This window comes from Chionomys nivalis, chromosome 2 (genome assembly GCF_950005125.1).
Source record: "Chionomys nivalis chromosome 2, mChiNiv1.1, whole genome shotgun sequence".
NCBI lineage: Eukaryota > Metazoa > Chordata > Mammalia > Rodentia > Cricetidae > Chionomys > Chionomys nivalis.
The window spans coordinates 70,166,028-70,180,814 of record NC_080087.1 but is presented as its reverse complement, the minus strand read 5'-3'; the positions used below and the strand labels follow the sequence as shown (position 1 = coordinate 70,180,814).

At 47.5% G+C, this 14,787-nt stretch overlaps 1 protein-coding gene across 1 annotated transcript in view; it reads left to right on the top strand.

Moving 5' to 3' along the window:
* Positions 1-3,389: 3,389 nt before the first annotated feature.
* Positions 3,390-14,787, top strand: part of Ptprh (protein tyrosine phosphatase receptor type H) — a 35,606-nt gene continuing 24,208 nt past the window's right edge. Inside the window, 7 exon segments of the mRNA XM_057762846.1 lie at positions 3,390-3,440; positions 4,161-4,194; positions 4,544-4,654; positions 6,476-6,745; positions 8,229-8,498; positions 11,214-11,483; positions 12,874-12,965. Of these exon segments, the coding sequence (XP_057618829.1) occupies positions 3,390-3,440; positions 4,161-4,194; positions 4,544-4,654; positions 6,476-6,745; positions 8,229-8,498; positions 11,214-11,483; positions 12,874-12,965 (1,098 nt within the window).

Here is a 14,787-nt window from a genome sequence, read left to right as displayed (position 1 = left end):
GACAGGCTCTCATCGTATAGCCCTGGCTGCCCTGGGACTGGCTGTGTCCACCAGGTTGGTCTCACCTGCCTCTGACTCTGGAGTGCTAGGATTAAGGGCATGTGCCATTATGTCTGGCCCTCCTTTTTCCTAAGGCAGAGGCCTCTATGTAATTGAGGTTGGCCCTAAACTCATACTGTGTAGATCAGGCTGACCTCAGACAGGGTTTCTGCCTCTTAGGGGCTGGGATTACAGGTATGTGCCACCATATCCACTTTGTAGTAAAAGTTTTCAACCAGACCCCCCAAAGTAACCAAACTAAAATTCCCTATGGTTCTAATGGTAGAACATTCAGGAAGGCCCTGAAGGGTTCAGATAACTGCATCCTCATATCCTAGGAGATGTAGAAGAGAGGGGAGCTGGGATGGGATAGGGTGGGAGTGGGAGGGGATTTGAGACAGGGTAAGAGTGAGGTGGGAGGAGATTCAGGATGGGGTAGGAATGAGGTAGGAGGGGGGCTGAGGTGGGGTAGGAGTGTGGTGGAAGGGGGGCTGAGATGGGGTAGGGGTGTGGTGGAAAGGGGGCTGAGATGGGGTAGGGGTGCGGTGGAAGGGGGGCTGAGATGGGGTAGGGGTGTGGTGGAAGGGGGGCTGAGATGGGGTAGGGGTGTGGTGGAAAGGGAGCTGAGATGGGGTAGGGGTGCGGTGGAAGGGGGGCTGAGATGGGGTAGGGGTGTGGTGGAGGGGGGCCGAGATGGGGTAGGGGTGCGGTGGAAGGGGGGCTGAGGTGGGGTAGGGGTGCGGTGGAAGGGGGGCTGATGTGGGGTAGGGGTGCGGTGGAAGGGGGGCTGAGGTGGGGTAGGGGTGCGGTGGAAGGGGGGCTGAGGTGGGGTAGGGTTGCGGTGGAAGGGGGGCTGAGGTGGGGTAGGGTTGCGGTGGAAGGGGGGCTGAGGTGGGGTAGGGGTGCGGTGGAAGGGGGGCTGAGGTGGGGTAGGGGTGCGGTGGAAGGGGGCTGAGGTGGGGTAGGGGTGCGGTGGAAGGGGGGCTGAGGTGGGGTAGGGTTGCGGTGGAAGGGGGGCTGAGGTGGGGTAGGGGTGCAGTGGAAGGGGAGCTGAGATGGGGTAAGGTTGCAGTGGAAGGGGGGCTGAGATGTCGCAGGGGTGAAGCCTGGACGCTTGGAAAGTGAAGTCTGTCCTGGAGGTCAAAGTGTAGCACTTGCATTATGACCCCTTTGAGGCCTGCTTCCTCCTCTCTGACTCAGGAACACTGTCCAAGGCTGAGATGGTTTCAGGATGGGGCAATGAATGCTGGTTCTCTCCCCACCCTTCCCCTCTGTAACTCTGCTCCATAAGTGAGAGAGGTTACGGGAAATGATGAGAAGGTCAAACACTTATTGTGATCAATATGTCATAGTAAATGACGCTACCCAGGATGGCCCCATGACCTTTACCTCCTGCTTTTTACACTCTACAAATGGTGTCTTCCAGCGCTTGAGAGGGAGAGGCATTAGTGGACAGGTGTGAGCCTTCTAGACAGGGAGAGAAAAGACACAATGGCATTTGGGGGAAGTCAGTCAGGTGGACAAGAGCTTCTGCTACATGGTGAGTGCAATCCATCCCAGGCTACCTGAGACGCTGTCCCAAGAATAAAACAGCCAGGTGTTGTGTAGCATGCCATCATTCTCAACACTCTGGGGAAAAACCACTGATGTCGAGGTGAGTTTAGAACTCCGTGAGTTCGCGGCCAGTCTGATCTACATAGCAAAATCCTGACCAGACAGAGCTACATAGCGAGACTCTGCCTCAAAAAACAAATGAAATACAAATTGTATCAGGGAATGGAACCAGTTGATGATCTGCTTGCATAACATGTACAAGGCCCTGGCTTTGATCTCTAGTACTGAATAAGCCAGAAATCCTGGAGATGATTATAGTCCCAGCTCGTTGAAGGTCATGGGGAGTTTGAGGCCAGCCTGGGGTATAAAGACAGGATCCTATGTAGCTCATGCTAGTCTCTCTGACCCTTGATCTTCCTCAATGCCGGGATGACAGATGTGATTACACACCTTGCTTTGATATGGAGCATACCATCCTCGCAGCTCAGCTTCTTGGGCACAGGGATAAGTTTTGTGGTGAGATTTTCCAGACAACCATTTCGCTAATTCTTCATGGCTTGTTTACAAGTGGCTATGACCATTTTTCATAGAGGAAAAATCTGAGTCACCATGGATTGAGGTCACACTAAGGTCACAGAAAGGCCCTTGGAGGGAAATATGCAAATGTAAATAGTCTGCCAGGATGGATTGCAGCTCAGGGCTTCCTGGTGTGGACTGCTTCTGAGTCAAAGCTCAGGGGGGGCACCGGAGTGAGCCTGCTGGAGGGCAGGGGAGGATGCGCTGTGGTGGAGACGCCATATAGAAAGGCCAGGGCATGAGGGACATGCAGGGCTCACCTGAGAGAGTTGCAAAGGTCTGTGGGAGGCAGGAAGAGGAAACGGAATCCAGAGACTGTGTCAGGCATAAGCTCTTTAATGGGACATGAGAGACAGCTTCCAGGCTAGTCGTTCATTGGTGTGTGTGTGTGTGTATGTGTATGTGTGTACATGCATATGTGTTGACGTGTATAAATGTGTGTGAAATATGTTTGTGTACATATGGGTATGTATACATGCATATATATGCATATGTATATGCATGCATGTGTGGATGGATGTGTGTGCCTATGTCTATGTCCGTATATGTGTGTAAATGTATGTGTTTATGTGTATATATGTGTGTGTACATATGGGTATGTACTCATGCTTATGCATATATGTGGGTACCTATTTATATGTATTTGTGGCTATGTGTGTGTAAATGTATATGTGTCTGTGTGTGTAGTCCTGACGTGCTTGTAATTTACAATAACCCTGCTCCAGCTTCCCCTCTCAAGCTGGGATTACAGGTGTGAGTCACCACACCTGGCATCGGGATGGCAGTGATGTGCAGTATTCACCAAGAGAGGACAGTCAGATGGACATTTGTGACTTTGAAATCTGCATGGCGCATTCACACACAGTAGGAGCCGACCTCTGTTTGCCTAGGGGCTCTGAAGGCAGCTGAGTGGAGAAGAAGCTTTTGTGGCACAAAATCAGGGGAGCTGAGCCCTGAGCATTCCAGAAAGGGCCAAAGAGAAGATGCCCAGGATGTCTGTTGGTGTGGGGGATTGGGAAGGAAAGGAAGGAGGGTGAGGGACAGGGCAGGGCCCAGCTGGGCTCTCAAGCTTAAAGCTTCTACTTCCTCCTCCACCCATTCCAGTGTTAGCCTCTGGCCTCACCAATGGGCTGGCAAAGGAAAAAGTCTTAGGTTTAAAGTCCAACAGGTAGAGGTTCCAGACCTAGGATTCCTGTGTTCCCTGCGCAGTATCCGGACACATGGCCAGAGCTGGTGGGAACCTGGGGGTCTGGGGGAGCTTGGTGCTACTGGTAAGTTCTTTCATGCTCAGGACTGAGCTTGGGGCCAAGGGAGGGAGGGAGGCATAGGAAGGGGCTAGAATTTACATTCCCAGAGATGTGGAGGAAGGGCCCTCAGCCAGAGCCTTGAAGAAGCAGGGGATGGTCTTTAACTGGAGAAGAAAGAAAGCTCTGAGATTGGAGGAATACAGACAAATCTGGCCAAACGGAATGTTTCAGGGTCTGGTATGACAGTGAACATGGGATCAGGCTGTTCGCACACACAGCCCAGCCCTCCTCCTCAGATTCAGAAGCCCGGAGCCTACCCGCCCTCCTCCACACCCAGAGATCCACAGTGACCAAGCTCTAACCCAGCTCCCTCTGCCCACAGTCTGCCTCCAGAGTTCATATTTGTTTTCCTCTAGTGGTCCCTCTTGGTCCCTGGGCACCCTCCCCCAGGGCCTCTGCTTATATTTTTCAGAAAGTGAAAGTACTCACAGTGTCTCTTGCCCTTATCTGGGAAGCAACCTTGGTTCCTGCTTCCCTGAAGCTCCACCTCTGCCGTGGGTGACCAGCTTCCTAATCAACAGCACCAGTGTTGGGGTGCCCTTATCACACCCTGTCCCCACATTCCTCTCCTCGGTCAAGGTGGAAGGAAAGGTTGGGGGCAGAAATCAGGATAGTGTCGAGCAGCCTGTCAGCCCCACCTCCCCAGCTAGCTCAGCTAACTTCTTCCTACCTGGATTCCCCTAGGGTCTGTACAGCTGCGCTGTGCCCTGGGCGGCGGGTGAGTAAATTCCTACCTTTAATCATTGTCCTTGCCAAGAGAGAGATCTTTTGACTCTGATGAACCCTGGTGGGCTGAAGACAAAGGTAGTTTCTCAATTTGGGGAGGAGGGAGGTATAGGGTGATAGGAGGGGGAAAATGGTTGATCTATGCTTTTCTAATCTGAAAGCCACAATCGAATTTTCAGCTGTAAATGGAGTGAGAAACCTGAAGGCAGAGGCCCAGACCAGCAGCTCCATCACCCTAAGGTGGGAGGCCTCAAATGATACTGGTCCTGAAAACCTGACCTACTGGTACTGGGTTCAGTGCCGAAAAGATGATAACATATATAAAACTGAAAACACAACAGACACCACATTAACAATAGATGGACTTGCTCCGGCTTCCTCATACAAATTTGTCGTATGGGTAGAAATAAATGGAACCAATAGCACCACGGAGACCATCAACGCCTCCACAGGTGAGAGGCAGACTCTCTTGTATTCTTTCTTGCTTTTGAAGGGACGAGTTTAAAGGGTGACCAGAGAACCTAGCAGTGGTGGTGAACACCTTCAATCCTAGACTTGGGCTCAGAGCAAGGCAGATCTCTTTGACTTTGAGTTCGGCCTGCTCTACAGAGTGAGTTTCTGAACAGTCAAAGGAACACAGAGTAACCGTGGAGAGAGAGAGAGAGAGAGAGAGAGAGAGAGAGAGAGAGACAGAGAGAGAGAATAAGAGACAGAGAGACACATAAACAGAGAGAGAGAGAGAGAGAGAGAGAGAGAGAGAGAGAGAGAGAGAGAGAAAGAGGAGGGGGGAAGAGAGAGGACAGAAGGCGGCAGATTCCACGATCCAACAGGACTAGACTGAAACACAAGCAAGTGAATATCTAGGTTTTATCACCCACCTTAAACAGATGAAACTCAACACAGGAAAGTTGACCTTAACAGTTTTGTGACCCAGTGGATCCAAGAGACCCTTTCTTTTTATTATGAGCATAAAGGGAGCACGACACCAGCATTCCTAATTTCATAGAAAACTATTCCTAACTCCATGGCACGGGACTGGCCACGTCCAAAGAGCTCACCCATCACAGAAAACTTGTACCTCCCTATGGGACTTCCCATTGCTGTCAGCCATCCCACCCCATCACAGGGTCCATGACCCACATAAATGTGAGAACCAAGAACAGTTGATCTTCCCATTGGTTCCCACTTGAGCCCCAACCCAGAGCCATTTAAAATCAGGTGATCTGAGGAACAACTGCATTGCCTTTTGTTTTTATTTTGTGACCTGGGTGTGGGTATGGAGTTACCCACTGAGGTGGCTGTGTCACTGAAGACAGTGGCTTCCTCTCAATCAGCAATCCTGGACAGTAAGTTCTCATGAGGGCCTCCTCCCTTTATGTCTGAGTACTTAGGGCTTTAATCTTGTGTAGGCTTCATACCTACAAGCACAGCTCTGGGGTTCATTTGTACTACAGCCACGTCATCCCCAAACAGCAATGCACCCCTCGTCTTTGTCTTCTGGTTCTTACATTTCGTTAACCTTTTTTCCTGATGATCTTTGAGCCCTGGTGGTGTTGACAGATATGTCTTCAACCACTAAGCAATCTCCAAATCTCTGTGTTAACCACCATCCCTACAGACAGCACCTTCTATGACCAAGGAATAAGAGCCATGGACGTCCCTGGCACCAGTCCACGCACTGGCCCCCACTTGTGCCTGGAGATCTGTGGCATCTGCACGTGCACATCCTGGCTCATTATTATTTTGATTTAATTATCTATATTTTATCTCTCTATCTTACTATATTTCTATCTATTTATTTTTTATTTTGTTTTTAGAGACAAGAGTTCCTTGTAACTCAGTCTGTAGACCTGGCTGATCTCAAACTGACTGCCTCCCACGTGCTGGTAAAAAAGGCACAAGCCACTACACCCGGCTGATTTAGTACTCTGTGTGAATGTGTATGTGAGAACGTGTGTGTGTGTAGCCAGATCTTATTGTCAGCTGTCTTCCTCTGTGGTTCATTATCTAATTAATTTCTTTTTCTTTATCTTAATCTATTCATTGCTGTCATGTATCTGTGAGTTTGTGTGTGCACTCTCACGTTGGGTGAATATGAGTCCATATCCCCAGCCTAGAACTCACTACGATGCCCAGGCTGTCTTTGAACTCATGAAGTCCTCCTGCCTCAGACCCCCAAGGGATGAGATTGTATTTTTGGCACAAGTCACTCTGGTTTCACAGGTTGAGTAAATTTGGGGACAAATGTTTCTCCCTTCTGCCCTTGTTTTCAGCTCCAAACCCAGTAAGAAACCTGAGTGTGGAAAGTCAAACCAACAGCTCCATCACCCTGAGCTGGGACAAACCAGACGGTCGTAATGACACAGTCAACCTGACCTACTGGGTCCAGAGACTTGGAGAAGATGGCAGCAATGTCACTAATAGCACAGCAGACCCCAGAGTCGTGGTGGATAGCCTTGCTCCAGCTTACACGTATGAATTTTCCGTGTGGGTTGAGTACGATGGAATCAGAAGCACCACGGTGACCCTGAAGGCCTCCACAGGTGAGAGGCCGACTCTCTTGTATTCTTTCTTCCTTTGGAAATGACATGTTTAAGGGGTGACCGGAGAGCCTGGTGGTGTAGGTGCACACATTCAATCCCAGCACTTGGGCTAAGAGCCAGGCAGATCACGTTGAATCTGAGGTCAGGATGTTCTACAGAGTGAGTTTCTGTACAATCAGAGCAACACAGAGTGACCCTGTCGAGAGAGAGAGAGAGAGAGAGAGAGAGCCCCAACCTAGAACATTTTAAGGACAGGCGATCTGTGGAACAACTGCATTGCTTTTTGGTTTTATTTTGTGACCTGGGTGTGGGTATGGAGTTACCCACTGAGGTGGCTCTGTCACTGAAAACAGTGGCTTACTCTCAATCAGCAATCCTGGACTGTAAGGTTTCAAGAGGGCCTCCTCCCTTTATGTCTGAGTACTTAGGGCTTTAATCTTGTGTAGGCTTCATACCTTCAAGCATAGCTGCTGGCTTTATTTGTACTACAGGCTTGTTATCCCCAGACAGCAATGCACAACTCCTCTCTGTCTTCTGGTTCTTACATTCTGTTGTCTCCTCCTCTGTGAATATCTCTGAACCTTGGAGTGGCTCAGATACAATCTCATCCCTTGGGGGTCTGAGGCAGGAGGACTTCATGAGTTCAAAGACAGCCTGGGCATCGTAGTGAGTTCTAGGCTGGGGATATGGACTCATATTCACCCAACGTGAGAGTGCACACACAAACTCACAGATACATGACAGCAATGAAGATATGTCTTCAACCTCTAAACTATTCCCGAATCTCCATGTTACCCATCATCACTACACAGAACAGCTTCAATGACCAAGGCTGACGACATGAACGTCCCTGGTACCAGTCCATGCACTGACCCCCACTTGTCCCAGGATAGTGTGGTCTTCTGCACGTGCACAATCTGGCTCATTATTATTTTGATTTATTTATTTATATTTTATCTATCTACCTATCTTTATATCTTTAGATCTATCAATCTATCTCTTAATTTTTTTATTATTTTGCTTTTCAAAACAGAGTTTCTCTGGGTAGACCAGATTGTTTCGTAACTCAACTGTAGACCTGGCTGATCTCAAACTGACTGCCTCCCACGTGCACAGGCCACCACACCCAGCTGATTTAGTACTCCGTGTGAATGTGTGTGAGAATGTGTGTGTGTGTAGCCAGATCTTATTGTCAGCTATCTTCCTCTGTGGCTCATTATCTAATTCATTTCTTTTTCTTTATCTTAATCTATTCATTGCTGTCATGTATCTGTGAGTTTGTGTGTGCACTCTCACGTGTGGATATGAGTCCGTATCCCCAGCCTAGAACTCACTACGATGCCCAGGCTGTCTTTGAACTCATGAAGTCCTCCTGCCTCAGACCCCCAAGGGATGAGATTGTATTTTTGGCACAAGTCACTCTGGTTTCACAGGTTGAGTAAATTTGGGGACAAATGTTTCTCCCTTCTGCCCTTGTTTTCAGCTCCAAACCCAGTAAGAAACCTGAGTGTGGAAAGTCAAACCAACAGCTCCATCACCCTGAGCTGGGACAAACCAGACGGTCGTAATGACACAGTCAACCTGACCTACTGGGTCCAGAGACTTGGAGAAGATGGCAGCAATGTCACTAATAGCACAGCAGACCCCAGAGTCGTGGTGGATAGCCTTGCTCCAGCTCACACGTATGAATTTTCCGTGTGGGTTGAGTACGATGGAATCAGAAGCACCATGGTGACCCTGAAGGCCTCCACAGGTGAGAGGCAGACTCTCATGTATTTTTTTTCCTTTGGAAGGGTCATGTTTAAGGGGTGACCGGAGAGCCTGGTGGTGGTGGTGCACACCTTCAATCCTAGCACTTGGGCTCAGAGCAAGACAGATCTCTTTGATTCTGAGGTTGGGCTGTTCTAAGAGTGAGTTTCTGAAGAGTGTGAAACACAGAGTAATCATGTCAAGAGAGAGAGAGAGAGAGAGAGAGAGAGAGAGAGAGAGAGAGAGAGAGAGAGAGAGAAAGAGAGAAAGAGAGAAAGAGAGAAAGAGAGTGGAAGCTCCAACCCAGAACAATTTAAGGACAGGCGATCTGATGAATAAATGCATTGCTTTTTGTTTTTATATTGTGACCTGGGTGTGGTATGGAGTTACCCACTGAGGTGGCTGTGTCACTGAAGAATGTGGCTTCCTCTCAATCAGCAATTCTGGACTGTGAGGTCTCAAGAGGGCCTCCTCCCTTTATGTCTGAGTACTTAGGGCTTTAATCTTGTGTAGGCTTCATACCTACAAGCACAGCTGCTGGGGTTCATTTATACTATAGCCTTGTCATCCCAGACAGCGATGCACTCCTCTCTGTCTTCTGGTTCTTACATTCTGTTGTCTCCTCCTCTGTGAATATCTCTGAACCTTGAAGTGGCTGACAGATATATCTTCAACGTGTAAGCTATTCCCGAATCTCCATGTTACCCACCATCCCTACAGACAGCAGCTTTTATGACCAAGGCTGAGGTGCCATGAACGTCTGTGGTACCAGTCCATGCACTGGCCCCCACTTGTCCCAGGAATCTGTGGTCTTCTGCACGTGCACAGTCTGGCTCATTGTTATTTTGATTGATTTACTTATATTTTATTTATCTACATATCTCTTTATCTTTTGATCTATTAATCTATCTCTTTATTTGTTTATTATTTTGCTTTTCAAGACAGAGTTTCTCTGGGTAGACCAGACTTTCTTGTAACTCAGTCTGTAGACCTGGCTGATAACAAACTAACTGCCTCCCACATACTGGTCATAAAAGCACAAGCCACTACAACAAGCTGATTCAGTACTCCCTCTCTCTCTCTCTCTCTCTCTCTCTCTCTCTCTCTCTCTCTCTCTCTCTCTCTCTCTCTGTGTGTGTGTGTGTGTGTGTGTGTGTGTGAGAGAGAGAGAGAGAGAGAGAGAGAGAGAGAGAGAGAGAGAGAGAGCAGAAAGTGGCACGAAGTCCATGATCCATCAGGACTAGGCTGAAACACAAACAAGTGAATATCTGGGTTTTATCCCCCACCTTAAACAGATGAAACTCGACATAGGTGAAGTGGACCCTCAGAGTTCTGTGACCCAGTAAATCCAAGAGGACCCTTTCTTTATATTATGAGCATAAAAGAGCAAAACACGGGCACTCCTAATTTCACAGAAAACTATTTCTATCTCAACGGCGTGTGACCGGCCACATCCCAAGAGCTCACCCATCACACAAACCTTGTACCTCCTATTAGACGTCCTATTATTTTCAGCCATCTCACCCCATCACAGGGCCCATGACTTACATAAAGGTGAGGATCAGGAACATTGAAGCTTCTGTTGGTCCCTATTTAGAGCCCCAACCCAGAACAATTTAAGGACAGGAGATCTGAGAAACAACTGCATTGTCATTTGTTTTTATTTTGTGACCTGGGTGTGGGTATGGAGTTACCCACTGAGGTGGCTGTGTCACTGAAGACAGTGGCTTCCTCTCAATCAGCAATCCTGGACAGTAAGTTCTCATGAGGGCCTCCTCCCTTTATGTCTGAGTACTTAGGGCTTTAATCTTGTGTAGGCTTCATACCTACAAGCACAGCTGCTGGGGTCATTTGTACTACAGCCACGTCATCCCCAAACAGCAATGCACACCTCGTCTTTGTCTTCTGGTTCTTACATTTTGTTAACCTTTTTTCCTGATGATCTTTGAGCCCTGGTGGTGTTGACAGATATGTCTTCAACCACTAAGCAATCTCCAAATCTCTGTGTTAACCACCATCCCTACAGACAGCACCTTCTATGACCAAAGAATAAGAGCCATGGACGTCCCTGGCACCAGTCCACGCACTGGCCCCCACTTGTCCCTGGAGCTCTGTGGTCTTCTGCACGTGCACATCCTGGCTCATTATTATTTTGATTTAATTATTTATATTTTATTTATCTACCTATCTCTTTATCTTTCTATCTATCAATCTATCTCTTTATTGGTTTATTATTTTGCTTTTCAAGACAGAGTTTCTCTGGGTAGCCCAGATTGTCTGGTAACTCAGTCTGTAGACCTGGCTGATCTCAAACTGACTTCCTCCCACATGCTGGTAATAAAGGCACAGGCCACTACACCCGGCTGATTTAGTACTCCGTGTGAATGTGTGTGAGAATGTGTGTGTGTGTAGCCAGAGCTTATTGTCAGCTGTCTTCCTCTGTGGCTCATTATCTAATTCATTTCTTTTTCTTTATCTTAATCTATTCATTGCTGTTATGTATCTGTGAGTTTGTGTGAGCACTCTCACGTTGGGTGAATATGAGTCCATATCCCCAGCCTGGACCTCACTATGATGCCCAGGCTGTCTTTGAACTCATGAAGTCCTCCTGCCTCAGACCTCCAAGGGATGAGATCGTATTTTTGGCACAAATCACACTGGTTTCACAGGTTGAGTAAATTTGGGGACAAATGTTTCTCCCTTCTGTCCTTGTTTTCAGCTCCAAACCCAGTAAGAAACCTGAGTGTGGAAAGTCAGACCAACAGCTCCATCACCCTGAGCTGGGACAAACCAGACGGTCGTAATGACACAGTTAACCTGACCTACTGGGTCCAGAGACTTGGAGAAGATGGCAGCAATGTCACTAATAGCACAGCAGACCCCAGAGTCGTGGTGGATAGCCTTGCTCCAGCTTACACATATGAATTTTCCGTGTGGGTTGAGTACGATGGAATCAGAAGCACCACGGTGACCCTGAAGGCCTCCACAGGTGAGAGGCAGACTCTCTTGTATTCTTTCTTCTTTGGAAGGGACATGTTTAAGGGGTGACTGGAGAGCCTGGTGGTGGTGGTGCACACCTTCAATCCCAGCACTTGGGCTCAGAGCCAGGCAGATCTCTTTGACTCTGAGGTTGGGCTGTTCTACAGATTGAGTTTCTGTACCATCAGAGCAACATAGAGTATCCATGTCGAGAGAGACAGAGAGAGAGATAGAGAGAGAGACAGAGACAGAGAGAGAGACAGAGAGCGAGAGAGAGGAAGCCGCAACCCAGAGCAAATTAAGGACAGGCGATCTTAGGAACAACTGCATTGGCTTTTGTTTTTATTTTGTGACCTAGGTACGGGTATGGAGTTACCCACTGAGGTGACTGTGTCACTGAAAACAGTGGCTTACTCTCAATAAGCTATCCTGGAGTGGTAAAGTCTCAAGAGGGCCTCCTCCCTTTATGTCTGAGTACTTAGGGCTTTAATTTTGTGTAGGCTTCATACCTACAAGCACAGCTCTGGGGTTCATTTATACTATAGTCTTGTCATTCTCAGACAGAAATGTACACCTCCATCTGTCTTCTGGTTCTTACATTTTGTTGTCTCCTCTTCTGTGAATTCTCTGAACCTTGGAGTGTTTGACAGATATGTCTTCAACCTCTAAGCTATTCCCGAATCTCCATGTTACCCACCATCCCTACACAGAGCAGCTTCTATGACCAAGGCTGACGGAGCCATGAACATCCCTGGGACCAGTCCTTTCACTGCCCCCACTTGTTTCTGGAGCTTTGTGGTCTTCTGCACGTGCACAATCTGGTTCATTATTATTTTGATTTATTTATTTATATTTTATCTATCTACCTATCTCTTTATCTTTCTATCTATCAATCTTTCTCTTTATTGGTTTATTATTTTGCTTTTCAAGACAGAGTTTCTTTGGTTAGACCAGATTGTCTCATCACTCAGTCTGTAGACCTGGCTGATCTCAAACTGACTTCCTCCCACGTGCTGGTAATAAAGGCACAGGCCACTACACTCGGCTGATTTAGTACTCTGTGTGAATGTGTGTGAGAATGTGTGTGTATGTAGCCAGAGCTTATTGTCAGCTGTCTTCCTCTGTGGCTCATTATCTAATTCATTTCTTTTCTTTATCTTAATCTATTCATTGCTGTCATGTATCTGTGAGTTTGTGTGAGCACTCTCACTTTGGGTGAATATGAGTCCATATCCCCAGCCTAGAACTCACTATGATGCCCAGGCTGTCTTTGAACTCATGAAGTCCTCCTGCCTCAGACCCCCAAGGGATGAGATTGTATTTTTGGCACAAATCACTCTGGTTTCACAGGTTGAGTAAATTTGGGGACAAATGTTTCTCCCTTCTGCCCTTGTTTTCAGCTCCAAACCCAGTAAGAAACCTGAGTGTGGAAAGTCAAACCAACAGCTCCATCACCCTGAGCTGGGACAAACCAGACGGTCGTAATGACACAGTCAACCTGACCTACTGGGTCCAGAGACTTGGAGAAGATGGCAGCAATGTCACTAATAGCACAGCAGACCCCAGAGTCGTGGTGGATAGCCTTGCTCCAGCTTACACATATGAATTTTCCGTGTGGGTTGAGTACGATGGAATCAGAAGCACCATGGTGACCCTGAAGGCCTCCACAGGTGAGAGGCAGACTCTCTTGTATTCCTTCTTCCTTTGGAAGGGACATGTTTAAGGGGTGACCGGAGAGCCTGGTGTTGTAGGTGCACACATTCAATCCCAGCGCTTGGGCTTCAGAGCCAGGCAGATCTCTTTGATTCTGAGGTCAGCCTGTTCTAATAGTGAATTTCTAAACAGTCAGAGCAACACAGAGTAACCATGTCGAGAGAGAGAGATAGAGAGAGAGAGACAGAGAGAAACAGAGAATAAGAGAGAGAGAGACAGAGACAGACAGAGAGAGAGAGAGAGAGAGAGAGAGAGAGAGAGAGAGAGAGAGAACAGAAAGTCCATGATCCATCAGGACTAGGCTGAAACACAAACAAGTGAATATCTGGGTTTTATCACCCACCTTAAACAGATGAAACTCGACATAGGTGAAGTGGACCCTCAGAGTTCTGTGACCCAGTAAATCCAAGAGGACCCTTTCTTTATATTATGAGCATAAAAGAGCAAAACACAGGCACTCCTAATTTCACAGAAAACTATTTCTATCTCAACGGCGTGTGACCGGCCACATCCCAAGAGCTCACCCATCACACAAACCTTGTACCTCCTATTAGACGTCCTATTATTTTCAGCCATCTCACCCCATCACAGGGCCCATGACTTACATAAAGGTGAGGATCAGGAACATTGAAGCTTCTGTTGGTCCCTATTTAGAGCCCCAACCCAGAACAATTTAAGGACAGGAGATCTGAGAAACAACTGCATTGTCATTTGTTTTTATTTTGTGACCTGGGTGTGGGTATGGAGTTACCCACTGAGGTGGCTGTGTCACTGAAGACAGTGGCTTCCTCTCAATCAGCAATCCTGGACAGTAAGTTCTCATGAGGGCCTCCTCCCTTTATGTCTGAGTACTTAGGGCTTTAATCTTGTGTAGGCTTCACACCTACAAGCACAGCTGCTGGGGTCATTTGTACTACAGCCACGTCATCCCCAAACAGCAATGCACACCTCGTCTTTGTCTTCTGGTTCTTACATTTTGTTAACCTTTTTTCCTGATGATCTTTGAGCCCTGGTGGTGTTGACAGATATGTCTTCAACCACTAAGCAATCTCCAAATCTCTGTGTTAACCACCATCCCTACAGACAGCACCTTCTATGACCAAGGAATAAGAGCCATGGACGTCCCTGGCACCAGTCCACGCACTGGCCCCCACTTGTCCCTGGAGCTCTGTGGTCTTCTGCACGTGCACATCCTGGCTCATTATTATTTTGATTTAATTATTTATATTTTATTTATCTACCTATCTCTTTATCTTTCAATCTATCAATCTATCTCTTTATTGGTTTATTATTTTGCTTTTCAAGACAGAGTTTCTCTGGGTAGCCCAGATTGTCTGGTAACTCAGTCTGTAGACCTGGCTGATCTCAAACTGACTTCCTCCCACATGCTGGTAATAAAGGCACAGGCCACTACACCCGGCTGATTTAGTACTCCGTGTGAATGTGTGTGAGAATGTGTGTGTGTGTAGCCAGAGCTTATTGTCAGCTGTCTTCCTCTGTGGCTCATTATCTAATTCATTTCTTTTTCTTTATCTTAATCTATTCATTGCTGTCATGTATCTGTGAGTTTGTGTGCACTCTCACGTGTGGATATGAGTCCA